We start from the raw sequence: 19,774 nt of genomic DNA on the forward strand, positions 1-19,774 counted from the left end.
AAACTTTCTCTCGTAAGGGAAAGATAATGTTCATTTAGCAAATAATGTTCAAATTTAGGAAAGGATCCTAACCACATGATATCACTAAGCAGCTTTATATATTTTTAAAATATATTTGCTGCCCTTGTTTTACTGTCCTTCAGAACAGACAGTTATTCTCAAGGCTAGAAGACCTACCAGCGTTGAGATGAAGAAAGCTCACAGCTGTCTCTAGATTGACCTAGGAAACTGGTATGCACCAATTCAAATGCCAATTACACAGTGTTAGGCACAATTCCAAGACCTCATAATTGCACTTTTCTTTTTTTTTTATTTATCTTCTTTTCTACCATGGAAATTAGTACACAAATATTAAACCAGAAAAGACATGGTAGAAAGGGCAAACTCCTAGGTAGCTATGAAACCCAGGACTGGAAACTCACAAATACAGTCCAGCGTTAGTTTGCTCAATATAAAATGAGAAGATTGGATTTTAAAGTCTAAGCTAAAAGAGAAGATTCTCTATTTCTAAGAGTAAATAAAGTTGAGGAAAGCAGTTTCAAAATATACTGGTGATATAGAAGAATACAGTTCCTCTTTGGGTTGGAACCTAGGAGTCTAAGGATCCCCTTTAGCTTAAGAATTTTTTTGATAATAACTGTGGTCAAGAATACTTTTTTCCATAATTAGTTATATGATTGCCTTCAGTGTTCTGGTATTTGTGTATGTTTTGTTGTTTCTGGGTTAACTTCCAGGCTTTTAGAAACAACTTGACAGTTCAGTATTTGACTCTGTAAAGGACTTTGGAGTGTCTATCCTTTCTAATTCCTTTTCCCTCTCACTAAGTATTAATTTTTTCTTAATTCCGCTGAAAATTCTGTATGTAGCTTGGCCTTAAGATTGTGAGGGTTTATTAGTTTAGAGTTTTCTGTTTTGTTTCCCTGGCCCAATTTACCACAGAAAATCCTAGAGCATTCCAATGGATTTTTTAAGTACTTATAAATTTTAGTGATCAACTTAATGTTTTCTAAATGCTTATGCAAATATCCCCAAAGATACATTAATGTTCTTTGTGGGATTTAAGCTTAATTAACAGAAGTATACTCTTTCATTAAAGATTCAAACTTGGAAGTTTTAGAGTAAAATGGCTAGGGTGTTCTGTGAATAGCAATTTCAAGCAAAATAAAGTGTTTCCTTATATGTGTATTACGCAGGTTCCTCAGAGAAAGAGAACAAATAAGAAGTATTTGAGAATAAGAGAGAGATTGAATTAATTTTAAGGAATTGACTCATATGATTGCAGAGGTTGGCAAGTCTGATATCTATAGGCAGGCTGATAACCCAGGAAAGAGTCAATGTTGAAGCTTGGGTCAGAAGGCAGTCTGGAAGGCAGAATTCCCTCTTCCTGGGAAATGGGAGTCTTTTTCTCTTAAGGCCTTCAACCAATTATATAAAGCCTACTCATATTATGGAGGGGGCTCTGCTTTACTGAAAGTCTATTGATTTAAATATTAATCTCATCAAAAATATCTTTATACCAACATCTAAATTGGTGTTTAACCAAATGTTTGGGTCCTATGGCCTAGTCAAATTGGTAATATAAAATTATCCATCACAGTGTTGAACATACACTCATGCAAGCTCTGGAAAATATCTGTGTATCTGTTTATATTTGTATAAATAGATGTTTTTCCATGTGCATATGGGTGTGTGTGTGTGTATGTATATATATATATATATACATATATATATATATATATTTGTGTGTAATGAGTTGTTATATCTATGTAGCCAAATAAATACAGCCTGTACAGAAATAATATGTATGAATGTATGCCTGTGTGTATGAGAGAGAAACATATCTATACAAGTTTAAGTATTTTGATTTATAAAATCTTGATATTGGTATGGATATCTTAAAAGTAACCCAGCTTGGGTGATTTGGAATGTTAGATATACTTTATTAAGATTTCTCTATATGGTGAATTTTATTTTCCAACATAGTACTCTCAGTGAGTACTCACAATAAGCAGCACAGTCCTGAAGAATTCTAGTAGCTGTTGCACTTTTTAGACCTGACCTGAAATCATCTCTGCCATCCTAGTCTGTAAAGCAAGGTACACATTTAAAAATTCCTCTGGTGGAAAATGAAATATCTCTGTTTAAAATATTTTGAAATATTACACCTCAGACTTTGAAGTGAGAGAAGAGAGCTGTTATATGCTGATCAGTATATTGGTATTTTTACTTCAGATTTTTAAAGAGCGAGAAGAAGATCTGAGGCGTTTGTCTCGCCCATTGGAATGCTCTTGCTTCCGAACATCTATCTGGGATGAAACTCTCTATAAGGTGTGTATGTTTCCCTGAGTTTAAAGAGCATGAAAAAAAGCTAGAAAGGTATTATCAGAACTAAAAGATTTTAGACTCTTTCATAGCAATCTAGATGTGTTGAGCTAAAAGAAGAAATAATCTACAATACATTGAAAAATATCCAACTTAACCTTAAGAGATTTTGGTTTTGATTTTAGGTTGGGTCGACGTACCTACCAGATCACACTGAATTAGCCCAGTTTGGTCCTGATTAATTTGATGCAGATCTTCATGACAGTAGAGGTTTCACTGGCCATCATCCATTTTGACCTGTTTTGGTCTCAATGCTGATTGGAACTATATCTAATATTCAGGTACCTCTACAGGATATAAGCTAGTCTGTCTAAGTTTGGATGGCAATAGAAGAACAGTATTTAGGGGAGAAATTGGAAAGGGAGTCTTAGAATGAGACGTGTTATTCCAAGAATATGATAGCTGCAACTTTCATGCAAAATTAAAGACTAGCATTCTTTCAACCAAAGAAATTGTTCCTATTGCTGGAATGGATACCACACTGCTTATAGTAGTTGTAAAGGTTACAATAATAGCTGTGTTATGGATGAAGTTGAAATTACCTCATTGGCACATTAGGCTCCTTATCCTGCTTTCTCCCTTTCTCCCAGTGATTTAGTGATTTGAAAGACTGGCTTCTTTTGGGTCTTCTGTGGTCAGACCTTTCCTTCAGACTGTTTCTGGTATTCATTGACAAGTCTGGGTAGGAAAGCATCCTTTTCAGTGACTCATAGCTACAGCCTCAGTATCAACTGCTTCTGACAAGTATCTTCAACCAAAAGCACAGAAACCTGATTTGCCAAGGAGAAAAACAGTTGGACTTTAAAACATAACCACTGATTTATTTTTTTAACTAATTAATTTTTCCCAATATTATGTTGACCCAGCCTCACTCTAATAACAGATCATTTTGAGATACCTGTCTAGGAAATACTGTTCTAGATTAATTTGGGCCGAATTTCTCTCAAAGCCTTATTCCCATAGAACAGGTAACCGTGAATAAGGATGGACATGACGCACTGATAAGAACCAACTGCGGTGTGAAGGATGGCAATACATAACACGACCAAAGACAATTGGCTAATCACAACACTGCTGTGAGTGACAATGTCTCTGCTGTGGTTAGCTTTGGTGCCTTCTCCAAGGTAAATTCAGCAGTGACATTAACACCGACCTGGGAACTTGGAACCTGAACCCCCATGCCTAAGTAATAAAACTAATTGGAACAGAAACATGGCTCTTACATCTCTTACATAAATGTTACATAGAGCTGACATAAATTTTTTATATTTATTAAGTTTTATCCTACAAGCACTCATTGCATATCTGCTTGATACTGTTGGACACACAAATAACTAAGACCAGGTTCCTGTGCTCTAGTAGGGGAGAGAAGATGATACACCCTACCAGACAAATTGGAATGAAATTGAAAGGAATAATATAATGAAAATTCAAATAAAAGAGCCTTAAGAAAATAGAGGGAGGGTGTGATTAATTTAAATTCCTATTATAGTCATACTCCTCTGGATGAAATCAGTTTTAGGCAAACACACGTGGACCATTTTTAATTTGATTAGATCAATAATTTATACAGCTGACAATAAGCCTTTTCAAATAAAGCCACTATTTTCTCTTGTAATTTCTCTTGTATGTTATCCCATTGAGGGGAGGGGCCATTTTTCTATGTGGCTCTGGTATTTACACTGAATTGATTATTGGATGTATGTAAATATTAGGTTCTGATCTTAAGAGCAATCTACAATATTGGTCTTATCTATTTGAATGACTAGATTAAAAGTTCTTTAGCCCAGTAAATCAGAGTTTTCAGCTTTCCCTAAGGCAATATGATTGAGTTAAAGTATTTGTTGATTTTTAACTATCAGTGGAAAGAAGCATTTCATAAGTGTTTGAAACTTTTAAAAATCTAACTGAACAACAAAAATAAAATATTAGTTTCATTTTCTCATTTCATTTGTGTTATATTTGTTACTAGAATTTGTTGAGGACTCAATTATCACTATATTTTCCTGCCTATATATTATAGTATACTTCCACCAGGGAAGCCCATAGTATACTTACTCATTTGCAAAGATATGGGCCTGTTTACCAGTTAGTAATATTGCACTGTGCTTCTGTTCTGTTAGGCTTGGTCCAGCATTGTTTATCAGCTGATCCCCAATGTCCAGCAGCTGGAAATGAACCTAAGGAATTTTGCTGAAATTATCGAGGCTGATGAAGTACTTCTCTTTGAGAGAGCCACTTTTCTGGTAAGAACTTTCTGCTGTGCAGATGTATTTCACACTCACCTTCTGTTCAGCAATGGAGAATATGTTGCCACTTTCAGAAAGACACGTTTTCTTTGTCATTACTTCAGCATACATAGCTTTATTTATGAAGTAGTATTGTCAGCAAGTAACGTGAAAGAAGTTCTTTTGTGTATTGGTCTTTAGCAATTAGTAGCACTTAGACATTTGCAGGTATTTGTTACTATAAAATTTATTTTGTTAATAATTGTCCATTTCTCTTAAATAATTCCTATTTCCCATTGACTTCTATTATGAAATGATGGGTATTTTCCTTTGAGAAAACTTGCATCACACCCCTTTTTCCAAAATAGTTTAAAACAACATGGAAGAGATGTAATGGTCAACTCAGTGACATAGATAAGAGTTCAGATGTTGAGGTGAAAGGGCAAAGAGGTATGTTGGCATTATTTTTTTATAAATTCAACTTAATATCTCGTACTATGTATATGGCTGTGATGGAGTATGAAAAACCCAATATTATATTTATAAGTAAAATGTTTAATAACAGTAATGAAAACTCATTTGACATGTCACAAAAACTGCATAAGTAATTGCTGATCAGCTGCATAAATATAACCCTAAGAATAGCTCACAGTAAATTTGTTTCTGAGCTCTACCAAAGCTTGGTGATTTTAGATACGTCTTTTTTTACATATACATGGATCTATTCTTTTTTTTAAGCTATTTTCTCATTTAGGTTATTACAGAATATTGAGCAGAGTTCCCTGTGCTATATAGTAGGTCCCCATTGGCCATCTATTCTAAAATATAGCAGCATCTATGTGTCAATCCCAGACTCCCAATCTATCCCTACACCCACCTGTCCACCCTGGCAATCACATGTTCCTTCTCTAAGTGTGTGAGTCTGTTTCTATCTTGCAAACAAGTTCATCTGTATCATTTCTTTCAGATTCCATATATGAATGATGTCATATGATATTTATCTTTCTCTTTCTGGCTTACTTCACTTATTCACTTAATATAATAATCTCTAGGTCAGTCTATGTTGCTGCAAATGACATTATTTCATTCTTTTCTATGGCTGAGTAATATTCAGTTACTCAACTGTGAAGAAAGCTGATAGCATATTCAAATGCAGAGACATTACTTTGCCAACAAATGTCTGTCTAGTCAAGGCTATGGTTTTTCCAGTGGTCATGTATGGATGTGAGAGTTGGACTGTAAAGAAAGCTGAGCCCCAAAGAACTGATGCTTTTGAACTATGGTGTTGGAGAAGACTCTTGAGAGTCCCTTGGACTGCAAGGAGATCCAGCCAGTCCATTCTAAAGGAGATCAGTCCTGGGTGTTCATTGGAAGGACTGATGCTAAAGCTGAAACTCCAGTGCTTGGCCACCTCATGAGAAGAGTTGACTCATTGGAAAAGACCCTAATGCTGGGAGGGATTGGGGGCAGGAGGAGAAAGGGACGACAGAGAATGAGATGGCTGGATGGCATCACTGACTCGATGGACATGAGTTTGAGTAAACTCTGGGAGTTGGTGACGAACAGGGAGGCCTGGCGTGCTGTGATTCATGGGGTCGCAAAGAGTAGGACACGACTGAACAACTAAAATGAACTGAACCGAATATTCAATTATATTTATGTACCACATCTTTATCCATTCACTGTCAGTGAACATTTAGGCTGTTTCCATGTCTTAGCTTTTGTGAATAGTGCTCCTGTGAACATAGAGATGCGTGTGTATTTTTGAATTATACTTTTATCGAGATATATGCCAAGGATTGGTATTGCCGGATCATATGACAACCATGCTTTAGTTTTTTAAAGAACCTCCATACTGTTTTCCATAGTGGCTGTACCAACTTAAATTCTCACCAACAGTGTAGGAGAGTTCCCTTTTCTCCACACCCTCTTCAGCATTTATTGTTTGTAGATTTTTTTTCATGATGGCCATTCTGACTGGTTTGAGGTGACATCTTGTTTATAGTTTTGATTTGCCTTTCTCTAATAATTAGTCATGTTGAGCATTTTTTCATGTGCCTCTTGGCCATCTGTATGTCTTTGGAGAAATATCTATTTAGGTCTTCTGCCCGTTTTTTGAATGTGTTGTTTGTTTTTTTGATATTGAGAACCACATGAGCTGTTTGTAAGCCTGGAGATTAATTCATTGTCAGCTGCATAGTTTACAAATATTTTCTCCCATTTTGTGAGTTATCTTTTTGCTTTCTTTATGGTTTCCTTTACTGTGCAAGGCTTTTCAGTTTAATTAAATCCCATTTGTTTGTGTTTAATTTCTATTAGTCTAGGAGATGGATTGAAAAAGATATTGATGCAATTTATGTCAGAGTGTTTTGCCTATGTTTTCCTCTCAAGAGTCTTATACTGTCCAGTCTAACATTTAGGTCATTAATCCATTTTGAGTTTTTGTGTGTATGATGATAAAGAATGTTCTAATTTAATTTTTAAAATATAGCTGTCTGGTTTTTCCAGAACCATTTGTTGAAGAGATTGTCTTTTCTTCATTATATAGTCTTGCCTCCTTTGTTGTAGATTAATTGGTCATAGGTCGTGGATTTACATCTGGGCTTTCTAGTCTATTCCATTAATCTATATGTCTATTTTCATGCCAGTGCCATACTGTTTCATTTACTGTAGCTTTGTAGTATAGTCTGAAGTCAAGGAGCCTGATTCCTCCAGCTCTGCTTTTCTTATTCAAGATTGCTTTGGATAGTCAGGGAATTTTGTTTCTCCATACAAGTTTTAAGATTTTTTGTTCTGGTTCTATAAAAAATGCCGTTGGTAATTTGATAGGGATTGTGTTTAATTTGTAGATTGCCTTGGGTAATAGAGTAATTGTGACAATATTCATTTTCTAATCCAAGAACATGGTATATCTTTCTATCTGTTTGTGTCATGTTTGATTTCTTTCATCTGTGTCTTTGTTTTTTGCTACTCAGTAAAAACTTGCTATTCAGGACAGTAAGATGAGGAAAAGTGAGGTTCTGGCAGTCTGGAAGAAGTTTCTTTATGACACAGAGAAAAGAAAATTGAGATGAGTCTACTATGCTGTAGATTCCCTAAATGCTTTTGTGTTCTATTTCAGTTCTGTGGAAACTGAAAAAGTTAGGGCTTTGAGTAGTTCTAGTTAGTGTTGTCAACCTCCATTTCTCCCAGTTCACAATGGCTCATCTTTTCTGTAGGGGATGAAATCAAATAAACTCCCAGCTTGAAAGAATATTTGTTGAGGAGTTTTGCTTCTGTGTTCATCAGTGTAACTGCCATGTAATTTTCTTTTTTTGTGATATCTTTGTCTAGTTTTGGTATCAGGGTGATGGTGGCCTTGTAGGATGAGTTTGGAAGTATTCTACCTTCTGTGTTTTTTTGGAAGAGTTTGAGAGTGATAGGTATCAGCTCTTCTCTAAATGTTTGATGTAAATCACCTGTGAAACCATTCAGTCCTGGACTTCTGTTTGTAGGAAGATTTTTAATCACAATTTTAATTTCATCACTTGTGATTGGTCTGTCTATATTTTCTATTTCTTCTTAGTTCAATCCTGGAAGGTTGTACTGAAACATGTCCATTTCTTCCAGATTTTCCATTTTATTGGCATATATTTGCTTGTAGTCATCTCTTACAATCCTTTTTATTTCTGTGGTATCAGCTCTATGTAACTTTTCCATTTTCATTTCTAATTTTATTTGAATCCTCTTCTCTTTTTTTTCATGATGAGTCTGGCTAATGGTTTATCAAGTTTATTTATATTTTCAAAGGTCCAGCTCTAGTTTCATTGATCTTTTCTATTGTTTTCTTCATCTTTATTTCATTTACTTCTGTTCTATCTTTATGATTTCTTTCCTTCTATTAAACTTTGGGTTTTATTCTTCTTCTCTAGTTGCTTTAAGGTTAGGTTGTTTATTTGAGATTTTTCTTGTTTCCTAGATAAGATTATATTGCTATAAGCTTCCCTCTTAAAACTGCTTTTGTTGTATCCCATAGGTTTTGAATCATCATGCTTTCATTTTCATTTATCTCTAGGTATTTTTTATTTCCTCTTTGATTTCTTCAGTGATCCACTGGTTGTTTAGTAGCATATTATTTAGCTTCCATGTATTTGTGTTTTTTAGTTTTCTTTTCTTGTAATCAATTTCTAACCTCATAGTGTTGTGTGGGAAAAGATGCTTGATATGACTTCAATTTTATTCGATTTACCTGGCGGGGCTCACTTTGTGATCCAGTATGTGATCATTTCTGGAGAATGTTCCATGTGCACTTGGGAAGAATGTGTATTCTGCTGCTTTTGGATGGAAAGCTCTATAAATACCAGTTAAGTTCATCTGGTCTAATGTGTCATTTCAGGCCTGCATTTCCTTATTGATTTTTCTGTCTGGATGATCTGTCCTTAATGAAATTGTGGTGTTAAAAGTCCCCTAATATTTTTGTGTTACTGTCACTCTCTTTTTTTAAATTAAATTTAATTTTTTAATATAAATTTACTTTAATTGGCGGTTAATTACTTTACAATATTGTATTGGTTTTGACATATAGTATTTGCCTTATATATTAAGGTGTCCCTATGTTGGGTGCATATATTTTTACAATTGTTATGTATTCTTCTTGGAGTGACCCCTTGATCATTTTGTAGTGTTCTCCTTTGTGTATTATAACAGTTTATTTTAAAGTCTATTTTGTCTGATATGAGTATTGCTATTCCAGCTTTCTTTTGATTTCAATTGCATGGAATATATTTTTCCACCCCCTTACTGTTAGTCTCTTTGTGTCCCTAGATCTGAAGTGGGTCTCTTGTAAACAACATATATACGATAGACACATATTTTAATCTGAGTTTGGTTCCCCTTTTATAAAATAGAGATAATATCTATATCATAATTTTTATGTGGTTTAAAATAGGACAGTTCAGTTCAGTTCAGTTCAGTCGCTCCGTCGTGTCCGACTCTTTGCAACCCCATGAATCGCAGCATGCCAGGCCTCCCTGTCCATCACCAACTCCAAAAGTTCACTCAGATTCACGTCCATCGAGTCCGTGATGCCATCCAACCATCTCATCCTCTGTCGTCCCCTTCTCCTCCTGCCCCCAATCCCTCCCAGCATCAGAGTCTTTTCCAATGAGTCAACTCTTCACATGAGGTGGCCAAGTACTGGAGTTTCAGCTTTAGCATGATTCCTTCCAAAGAAATCCCAGGGCTGATCTCCTTCAGAATAGACTGGTTGGATCTCCTTGCAGTCCAAGAGACTCTCAAGAGTCTTTTCCAACACCACTGTTCAAAAGCATCAATTCTTCGGCGCTCAGCCTTCTTCACAGTCCAACTCTCACATCCATACATGACCACAGAAAAAGCCATAGCCTTGACTAGACGGACCTTCGTCGGCAAAGTAATGTCTCTGCTTTTGAATATGCTATCATGGTAACATTAAATCCTAGTACAAAGTTTAGCATATAGCTGACAAACTGTCAAACATTGGTTTCTTTTCTTATTACAGCCAACAGAGGGCAGAGAATGCAGGTGCAGTTTTTCCTCTTAAATTTGTAGAAATATTGTTTTTAATGGCAGCATACTTGGTAGTCGTTCTTCCTGCTAACTGGTACAGCTGAGGCAACAAGACCTAATCAGTGTCTTCTGCTTCATCCCATAGGCAGGGGTTACTTTCTGGGAAGTTCATTATCCTGAGTCCTGTCTTTCCCACTAGTGTGAATAGCAGTAAGCAAGTGAGCTTTTTTCTGTCTTGATACACATGGCATGATGGAATCCTGCTTAGTGGTATTTTCCTGCCACATCTACCACATATGATCATAGGGGTTAATTTAATATGAACTCTGTTTTTCACCAATAACAAGTAGCTTTTGGTTTCTCTTGAGGACTGTGTTTAGGTGCTTTGACCATTTTCACTGAGGTGCTTGAAGTCAAGCAACAGGAATCTAGTCCACCTTTGGTCTAGGAATTATGTTTTTGAAATTTCAGGGAATTGCCCTGTGAATTTTCTTCTGGCAAATGACTCAGTTTTGCTTCCTACTAGAAACTTAACATCAGCCTGTGGGGAATGCTTTTGTGGTTTTATTAATCTGAAAGTGTTAGGGGATGCATTTTCAGCTGGCATTGGTGTCCATCATGAATAGGTTTATTTTTCATTTATGAATAGTACTTCCTCAGAGGTTAGAATCAATCAGTTAAGATTTTAAAATATAATACCAAAAATCACTTGGTTATAGCCTTCATTAAAATTAAGTACATTAAGTATACCTCAAGAACAGCTAAGAATTTTTATTCATTTTTCCTTTTTGATTTGTACTTTGTTTGAATCAACAACCGTTCTGCGAAATATTGAAATAAGATGAATATTTAAAGTAAGTGAGAAAGGCTAGCAGTGAAGCAAAATAGATAATACTTAAATGTTCTAATAAAATTATAACCAAACATTACTGGATGGGTCATCCTTAGGGATGTTGAATTTATCCAAAATGCTGATAGAAAATGGGACAGAGCAATAAAGACAGTAAAGCCAGTTGCTAACTACCCTGAAAATCAGGGTGATCAAGAGACTGATGAATGTAATGGCTTGAGGAGTAGTAGAGGGTGATATGACAATGCTGCATGGATTGAAAGGGCATTGCTCTTTTTTGTAGGTGATTTCTCACTATCAGTGTAAAGAACAGCGTGATGCCCACAGATTCGAGAAAATCAGCAACATAATTAAGCAATTTAAGCTGAGCTGCAGGTAAGAGATCTTGTGTGATGTATTCAATATTTATCTCAGGAAAAAATGGTCATATTTGAGAGGTTCAAATACCTTTAGTAGACTCCAGTTCTCTATTCAGCATAGTCCCTCATATTAAAAACAAATTTGGGGCTTCCCTGGTGACTCAGTGGTAAAGAATCTGCCTGCCAATGCAGGAGATGTGGGTTCGATGCCTGATCTGGGAAGATCCCACAGGCCACAAAGCAACTAAACCTATACTCCACAACAAGAGAGGCCACCACAATGAGAAGCCCATGCACTGCAACTAGAGAATAGCCCCCACTCCCCTAGCTAGAGAAAAGCCTGTGCAGCAATGAAGACCCAACACAGCCAAAATAAATAAACAAAATTTTAAAGCAAGACAAAAACTCGACTCTAAACTTCTTGACTGAAGTGAAAGACAGTATCCTTTAATGCAAAATCAACTGATGCAGAAGAAGCTTATGTAAAATATCTAAGCTGAGTACCCTTTCAAGATGTTTTTTTACTATTTGGGAAGAAATAAACAGACGATGTCCAAGAGAGGTTTGAAAAAAAAGAAGGAGGGTTACCTTATCAAATACCAAGATTTACTATAAAACTACAATAATAAAAATAGTGTGGCACTGATTTCAGGAATGGTACAAAGAAGAGCATCTAAAAATGTCTGATCATATTGTCTCAGCTTTGTTTAAATCTAGTGTGAATCTTAGCATTGTGAATGTAGGAAGTAGGAATGGCTGAACATTATAATCTAGTAAAGATTTAATAATCAAAATTCTTATTGTGGTAAAACTTTGATATTCTGACAATAGAATAAGTGTAAGTAATCCCTTTAATGCTTTAGCATATTTTGAGACTTTCTGGTATGTTTATCCCAACATTTTTAAAGAATAAATTGCAAATGGCATATAAATATTATTGCTCTTTTTGTTTTCAAAGATGGAATTTTAACATAACTAATATTCAAAAGGTATGGTTGTTAATCACAATGATAGGAAAATTTCAACTGAATAAACTTAAATATTAGAGAAATCTTTGGCAACATGAATCTAGGTCTAAGCCCACTTTTCACTTCACAGTCACTGTCAAGTCCTAATCTGCTTTCTGTCAAGGCCACTTTCCAAGACATGTTAAATTTGGCATTAGAGTTTCCTTGGAAAACAAAGTGAGATTAGTGATTAACTGTCTTAATGAGGTGATGGATGAGATATAATGGTATGCAAATGTTAATATGAAAGATAAGAATGTCTGATATTACTATTATTTTATGTCCTTTACTCACTTTTCCCCTTTCTCCTATAGCAAGCTAGCTGCCTCTTTCCAGAGCATGGAAGTCAGGAACTCTAACTTTGCTGCTTTCATTGACATTTTTACATCCAACACTTATGTGATGGTCGTGATGTCTGATCCATCTATTCGTAAGTTTATACTTAGCTGACATAGATTCAAAGCCACATATTCTTTAAACTAATTGCTTTAGAAGTTGTACATTATTAAAGATACTAAAAACTATTTTATAGTGCACAACCCTGTGAATGTACTTAGTGCCACTGACCTATACATTTAACAGTGGTTAAAAGGGTAAATTTCATTTTATGTGTATTTTACCACAATGAAAATAAATTAGTATTAATGGTAAATCAGTTCAGTTCATTCGCTCAGTCGTGTGCAACTATTTGCAACTCCATGAATTGCAGCATGCCAGGCCACTCTGTCCATCACCAACTCCCGGAGTTTATTCAAACTCGTGTCCGTTGAGTCGGAGATGCCATCCAGCCATCTCATCCTCTGTCGTCCCCTTCCCTCCTGCCCCCAATCCCTCCAAGCATCAGGGCCTTTTCCAATGAGTCAAATCTTCTCATGAGGTGGCCAAAGTATTGGAGTTTCAGCTTCAGCATCACTTCTTCTAATGAGCACCCAGGACTGATCTCCTTTAGAATGAACTGGGTGGATCTCCTTGAAGTCCATGGGACTCTCAAGAGTCTTCTCCAACACCACAGTTCAAAAGCATCAATTCTTCAGGCTCAGCTTTCTTCACAGTCCAACTCTCACATCCACACATGACCACAGGAAAAACCATACCCTTGACTAGACAGACTTTAGTCGGCAAAGTAATGTCTCTGCTTTTAATATGCTGTCTAGGTTGGTCATAACTTTCCTTCCAAGGAGTAAGCATCTTTTAATTTCATGGCCACAATCACCATCTGCAGTGATTTTGAAGCCCAAAAAATAAAGTCTGACACTGTTTCCCCATCTATTTGCCATGAAGTCATGGGACCAGATGCCATGATCTTAGTTTTCTGAATATTGAGCTTTAAGCCAACTTTCTCAACTCTCCTCTTTCACTTTCATCAAGAGGCTTTTTAGTTCCTCTTTACTTTCCACCATAAGGGTGGTGTCATCTGCATATCTGAGGTTATTGATATTTCTCCCGGCAATCTTGATTCCAGCTTGTGCTTCTTCCAGCCCACCATTTCTCATGATGTACTCTGCATATAAGTTAAATAAGCAGGGTGACAATATACTGCCTTGACGTACTCCTTTTCCTATTTGGAACCAGCCTGTTGTTCCAAGTCCAGTTCTCACTGTTGCTTCCTGACCTGCATATAGGTTTCTCAAGAGGCAGTTCAGGTGGTCTGGTATTCCCATCTCTCTCAGAATTTTCCACAGTTTGTTGTGATCCACATAGTCAAAGGCTTTGGCATAGTCAATAAAGCAGAAATACATGTTTTTCTGGAACTCTTGCTTTTTTGATGATCCAGCGGATGTTGGCAATTTGATCTCTGGTTCCTCTGCCTTTTCTAAAACCAGCTTGAACATCTGGAAGTTCAAAGTTCACGTATTGCTGAAGCCTGGCTTGGAGAATTTTGAGCATTACTTTACTAGCATGTGAGATGAGTGCAATTGTGCAGTAGTTTGAGCATTCTTTGGCATTGCCTTTCTTTGGGATTGGAATGAAAACTGACCTTTTCCAGTCCTGTGGCCACTGCTAAGTTTTCCAAATTTGCTGGCATATTGAGTGCAGCACTTTCACAGCATCACCTTTCAGGATTTAAAATAGTTCAACTCGAATCCCATCACCTCCAGTAGCTTTGTTCGTAGTGATGCTTTCTATGTCCCACTTGATTTCACATTTTAGGATATCTGGCTCTAGGTGAGTGATCACACCATCGTGATTTTCTGGGTCATGCAGATCTTTTTTGTACAATTCTTCTGTGTATTCCTGCCACCTCTTCTTGATATCTTCTGCTTCTGTTAGGTCCATACCATTTCTGTCCTTTATCGAGCCCATCTTTGCATGAAATGTTCCCTTGGTATCTTTAATTTTCTTGAAGAGATCTAGTCTTTCCCATTCTGTTGTTTTCCTCTATTTCTTGCATTGATCACTGAAGAAGGCTTTCTTATCTCTCCTTGCTATTCTTTGGAACTCTGCATTCAGATGCTTATATCTTTCCTTTGCTCTTTTGCCTTTCACTTCTCTTCTTTTCACAGCTATTTGTAAGGCCTCCCCAGACAGCCATTTTACTTTGTTGCATTTCTTTTCCATGGGGATGGTCTTGATCCCTGTTTCCTGTACAGTGTCACGAACCTCCGTCCATGGTTCATCAGGCACCCTATCGGATCTGCTCCCTTAAATCTATTTCTTACTTCCACTGTTAGATCATACCTGAATAGTCTAGTGGTTTTCCCCACATTCTTCAATTTAAGTCTGAATTTGGCAATAAGGAGTTCATGATCTGAACCACAGTCAGCTCCCGGTCTTGTTTTTGCTGACTGTATAGAGCTTCTCCATCTTTGGCTGCAAAGAATATAATGAATCTGATTTTGGTGTTGACCATCTGGTGATGTCCATGTGTAGAGTCTTCTCTTGTGTTGTTGGGAGAGGGTGTTTGCTATGTCCAGTGCGTTCTCTTGGCAAAAGTCTATTAGTCTTTGCCCTGCTTCATTCTGTACTCCAAGGAAAATTTGCCTGTTATTCCAGGTGCTTCTTGACTTCCTCCTTTTGCATTCCAGTCCACTATAATGAAAAGGACATCTTTTTGGGGTGTTAATTCTAGAAGGTCTTTTAAGGTCTTCATAGAACTGTTCAACTTCAGCTTCTTCAGCATTACTGGTTGGGGCATAGGCTTGATATTGAATGGTTTGCCTTGGAAATGAACAGAGATCATTCTGTCGTTTTTGAGATTGCATCCAAGTACTGCATTTCGGACTCTCTTATTGACCATAATGGCTACTCCATTTCTTCTAAGGGATTCCTGCCCACATTAGTAGATATAATGGTCATCTGAGTTAAATTCACCCATTCCATTCCGTTTTAGTTCGTTGACTACTAGAATGTTGACGTTCACTCTTACCATCTCCTGTTTGACCACTTCCAATTTGCCTTGGATCATGGGCCTAACATTCCATGCAATATTGCTCTCTAACACATCAGACCTTGCTTCTATCACCAGTCACATCCACAACTGGGTATTCTTTTTGCTTTGGCTCCATCCCTTCATTCTTTCTGGAGTTATTTCTCCACTGATCTCCAGTAGCATATTGGGCATCTACCAACCTGAGGAGTTCCTCTTTTAGTATGCTATCATTTTGCCTTTCCTGCTGTTCATGGAGTTCTCAAGGCAAGAATACTGAAGTGGTTTGCCATTCCCTTCTCCTTTGGACCACATTCTGTCTAATGATAAATAATTTTTTTAATCAATTTATATTTTGAAGTTTAGAAATAATTTAGACTCTAGGGTATTATATTTTTCTTCATGGGAGCTTCAAAAATCAAATTACTAAATCTGGGGATTTTAAAGAAAACAAACTCAAATGTATGACTTGTGCTCCACATGGGGTATATTTTTAAAGGACTAGTCACTCTAAGCTCTGAACTTTTCGTTGTTGAACCATTTTATATGTCATTGTATATTTCTAAATACTGTACTCCCATATTTTTGTTAGGGGCATAGAGAGAGATATTTGGTGCCTCCATGCCATAATAGCTATATCAATCACAACTGTTAAAATAAAGGTTCTAGCAGTATTTCTAGGATGTTCCCAGAAATTTAAATTATCTGTTAAATTATCTATCTTAGGGTAATATTAGAATATAACAGAAGATAATGTTTTACTATTAGCCCCAAACTAAACAAGTTTGAAAATTTATTTTGAAAATATTATGTTTAGAATATAAATAAATCTTTTACTCAGAAAAATTAAATTCTGATTAACTTGGGACATAGGTTCTCTGTGACATAAATTGAGAAATTTGGCTCTCTTTCATTTTTTTTTTTTTACTAGTAATATATTCCTTTGGCTATTTGTACTAACTGTGTTGGATATCTTCCCTACCCCATCCTCAGCTTCTGCAGCTACTCTGATCAATATTCGCAATGCCAGGAAACACTTTGAAAAGCTGGAAAGAGTGGATGGGCCAAAGCAGTGTCTTCTCATGCGTTAAAACATTGCCAAATGCTGTTTCAGAAAAATAAGTGGAATACTATTTCTTAATGTTGTATTAGTATATATAGGCTCTGAAATGTGATGCTTATCACTTCTGCATTTCTTCCCTACTCCCCAGTCTTCATGTATAACCTTGAATGCTATTTACTCAAATAGCCTGTAAGAAGTTAGAAGATAAACTGTCTATGAATGTGGTGTGACATAAAAGTAGGTGATATGTAAGTGTTCTGATAACAATGTTCTAATAGTGTAAGTGTTCTAATAACCTGGTTTCAGTTGTTGTGTATGCCGAAGCCTTTTCCAGCATCATCTTATATTCCTCATCAGATAGTAACCTATATGTTTGGAATATTACTGTTTTCTCAGCATGCACTAAAAATATTCCTTAAATGCAATTATAAATAAAGTTTTGCTATTACAGATTTCAGTAACATTGTTTTCTTTTTTTTTTTTTCTTTCCCTTGTTTCTTCAGCTTTTCCCTAAGAAAAAGAAAATGAATTTCACAGTTAACCTAGGGGAAGAAGACTTGCTGTTTGGGAAATAGTATAAAATAAAGTTGGTTGGGAAGGATGAGCCAAATGATAGCCTTAAAGCTAGGCAGAAGAGTTTTGATATAATATGATAGGAAATGGCAAAGGAATTTTGAAAGAAAGTTAACCTGTGGGCTGACTGATGGCAGCTGGAGAAACAGATAGTAATCCAGGCCTGAAGTGTGCTGAAAGTCTGTTTCAAGATGCAACTAGAGAAGGAATGAATTAAAAGTTGAGGGGAAATAGATAGTATTTATGAGATGTAAGTCTTCTTTCTATGAGGCCCAAGAATGGTTAATTTATATATTCCATAATACCTAATGGGATGTGCTCTCATTATCCTCATTAAAGTGAAAGAAAGTGAAAGTGAAGTTGCTCAGTTGTGTCCAACTCTTTGCTACCCCATAGACTGTAGCCTATCAGGCTCCTCCATCCATGGGATTTTCCAGGCAAGAGTGCTGGAGTGGATTGCCATTTCCTTCTCCAGGGGATTTTCCCAACCCAGGAATCGAACCCAGGTCTCCCGCATTGCAGGGAGACGCTTTACCATCTGAGCCACCAGGGAAGCCCATTATACTCATTAAGTATTATTATAAAACCTCATTCAAGGTGGGGCTTTATTTGACTTCATTCCCAAGGAAAAGATGACCCATTGTGAACTGGGAGAAGAGCCTGGCAACACCAACTGCTGCTACTGCTAAGTCGCTTTAGTCATGTCTGACTCTGTGCGACCCCATAGACGGCAGCCCACCAGGCTCCACCGTCCCTGTGATTCTCCAGGCAAGCATACTGGAGTGGGTTGCCATTTCCTTCTCCAATGCATGAAAGTGAAAAGTGAAAGTAAAGTTGCTCAGTCATGTCCTGACTAGAATTACTCAAAGCCGTAACTTTTTCAGTTTGTATAGAACTGAAACAGAACACAAAAGCATTTAGGGAATCTACAGCACAGTAGATTCATCTCAATTTTATTTCATGAAGAAACTTCTTCCAGACAGCCAGAACCTCATCTTTCCTCATCTTATTGTCCCCAATGGAGATAGAGTTTTTACTGAGTAGCAAAAAACATGCTGTCATGTAGATTAAAAATGTAAATTCTTAAAAGAATCTCATGGGATTAATTTTATCAACAGTTGCATTAATCTTCTATAGAAGAAGAGTTTAAGTTTGATGTTCTAGATTATTTGTCCTATTAATATCTAGGAAAATGAAAAGAGCAAGTGAAGAGGGAGTCTGTTCTGTGACTAATGATTTGGCATGTTCTCCTTATCCTTTATCTGGGATGAGATTTGAAGGAAAACACCCAAAAGTGTTTTTTTTTTTTTCTCCTTTGGAAGGTAGATATAGGTCTCCCACATTGCAGACATTATTTACCAGCTGAGCTACCAGGGAAGCCCTAGATATAGATATATAGATATTCAATTAGTTGAGCACCAGAAAAAGCTGTTACATGATTACTTTGTTTGCTCTTCCTTCAACCTTTTCTCAGATTCTAGTTATAACTTGAACTTAAAGGATGTATAAAATTATGAAAGGTTAGAAAAATAAGGTTATGATTTGACTTAATCCTAATGGTAATGAACAGCTGGTCTTCTTTGTCACTGAAGACAAGAAAAAATGTTTTGAGATATTTGCCCAAAGATGTGCCACTTAGAAACTGAAATAACACAAGTGGACAGTGAAGACATGTACACAGAAAGAGTTGGAGAGAAGAAATCAAAACTAATGATGTAAAATTTATGAGTTTAGTGATACAGTGAATTGATTCTTTTTATAGGCCTTGTTAGCTATTTTAGTAGGATAGGGCAATGGTTCTCAAACTTGAGCATGCATCAGAACCACTTGGAGGATTACAGATAAAAAACACTGGTGCTGGGGGGCACTCTCTGTCCCCCTTCTGATGTCTATGTCAGAAGCTTTCTCTGTCCCTTTTCATACTTTAATAAAACTCTGCTATACAAAAGCTCTTGAGTCTGGTCCCTGGTCCCAAAGCTAAATCTTCTTCAGACATCACAAATCCGACATCATTCACTGTGAGCTATCATCTTGGGGGCTCATCTTGAATCTTCAGGACAAAGTAAGAACACTCAAGAGCTCTAGCCTCTCTGCTTTCTCAGTATACATTTCTCCTTTTACTTCACTAACTCTATGGTGTGCTTGTGTGAATGAATGATATGCCTTGTGTGAACCAAGTGATGAGCCCTGCTCTGTGGTTTCATGGTGCCTCAGAATGACTGAAGGCAGCCCCAAAAAGGAGAGCCTTGTTGGGTGTTTATACTGATCTACCAATGTCAAGAGACACCCAACGTCCCTGCGAGGGGAGCAGCCAGAAATGGGCAAAGCGTGTGGAACAAACTTTCCTTTCTGGGTCATCTTTTCCTGGTCTCTTTGACCATTTCATAATTGTGTGGGAAATCAGAACTACTAACCTAAT

The 19,774-nt window shown here is 36.7% G+C and overlaps 1 protein-coding gene across 2 annotated transcripts in view; it reads left to right on the top strand.

Annotated features, from left to right (window-relative positions):
* The window catches only part of RRAGB (Ras related GTP binding B), a 39,697-nt gene extending 22,452 nt beyond the window's left edge, over positions 1 to 17,245 (top strand). The window contains exons 7-11 of one of the 2 annotated variants that reach the window (XM_005701147.2): positions 2,233 to 2,328; positions 4,506 to 4,628; positions 11,270 to 11,361; positions 12,667 to 12,782; positions 16,713 to 17,245. In XM_005701147.2, the coding sequence (XP_005701204.1) occupies positions 2,233 to 2,328; positions 4,506 to 4,628; positions 11,270 to 11,361; positions 12,667 to 12,782; positions 16,713 to 16,810 (525 nt within the window). In that variant the 3' untranslated portion in view covers positions 16,811 to 17,245. The remainder of the gene's footprint in view (positions 1 to 2,232; positions 2,329 to 4,505; positions 4,629 to 11,269; positions 11,362 to 12,666; positions 12,783 to 16,712) is intronic. The other variant, XM_005701148.3, reaches the window with a different exon arrangement.
* The last annotated feature ends 2,529 nt before the right edge of the window (positions 17,246 to 19,774 follow it).

Source organism: Capra hircus (genome assembly GCF_001704415.2).
Source record: "Capra hircus breed San Clemente chromosome X unlocalized genomic scaffold, ASM170441v1, whole genome shotgun sequence".
NCBI classification, from domain to species: domain Eukaryota; kingdom Metazoa; phylum Chordata; class Mammalia; order Artiodactyla; family Bovidae; genus Capra; species Capra hircus.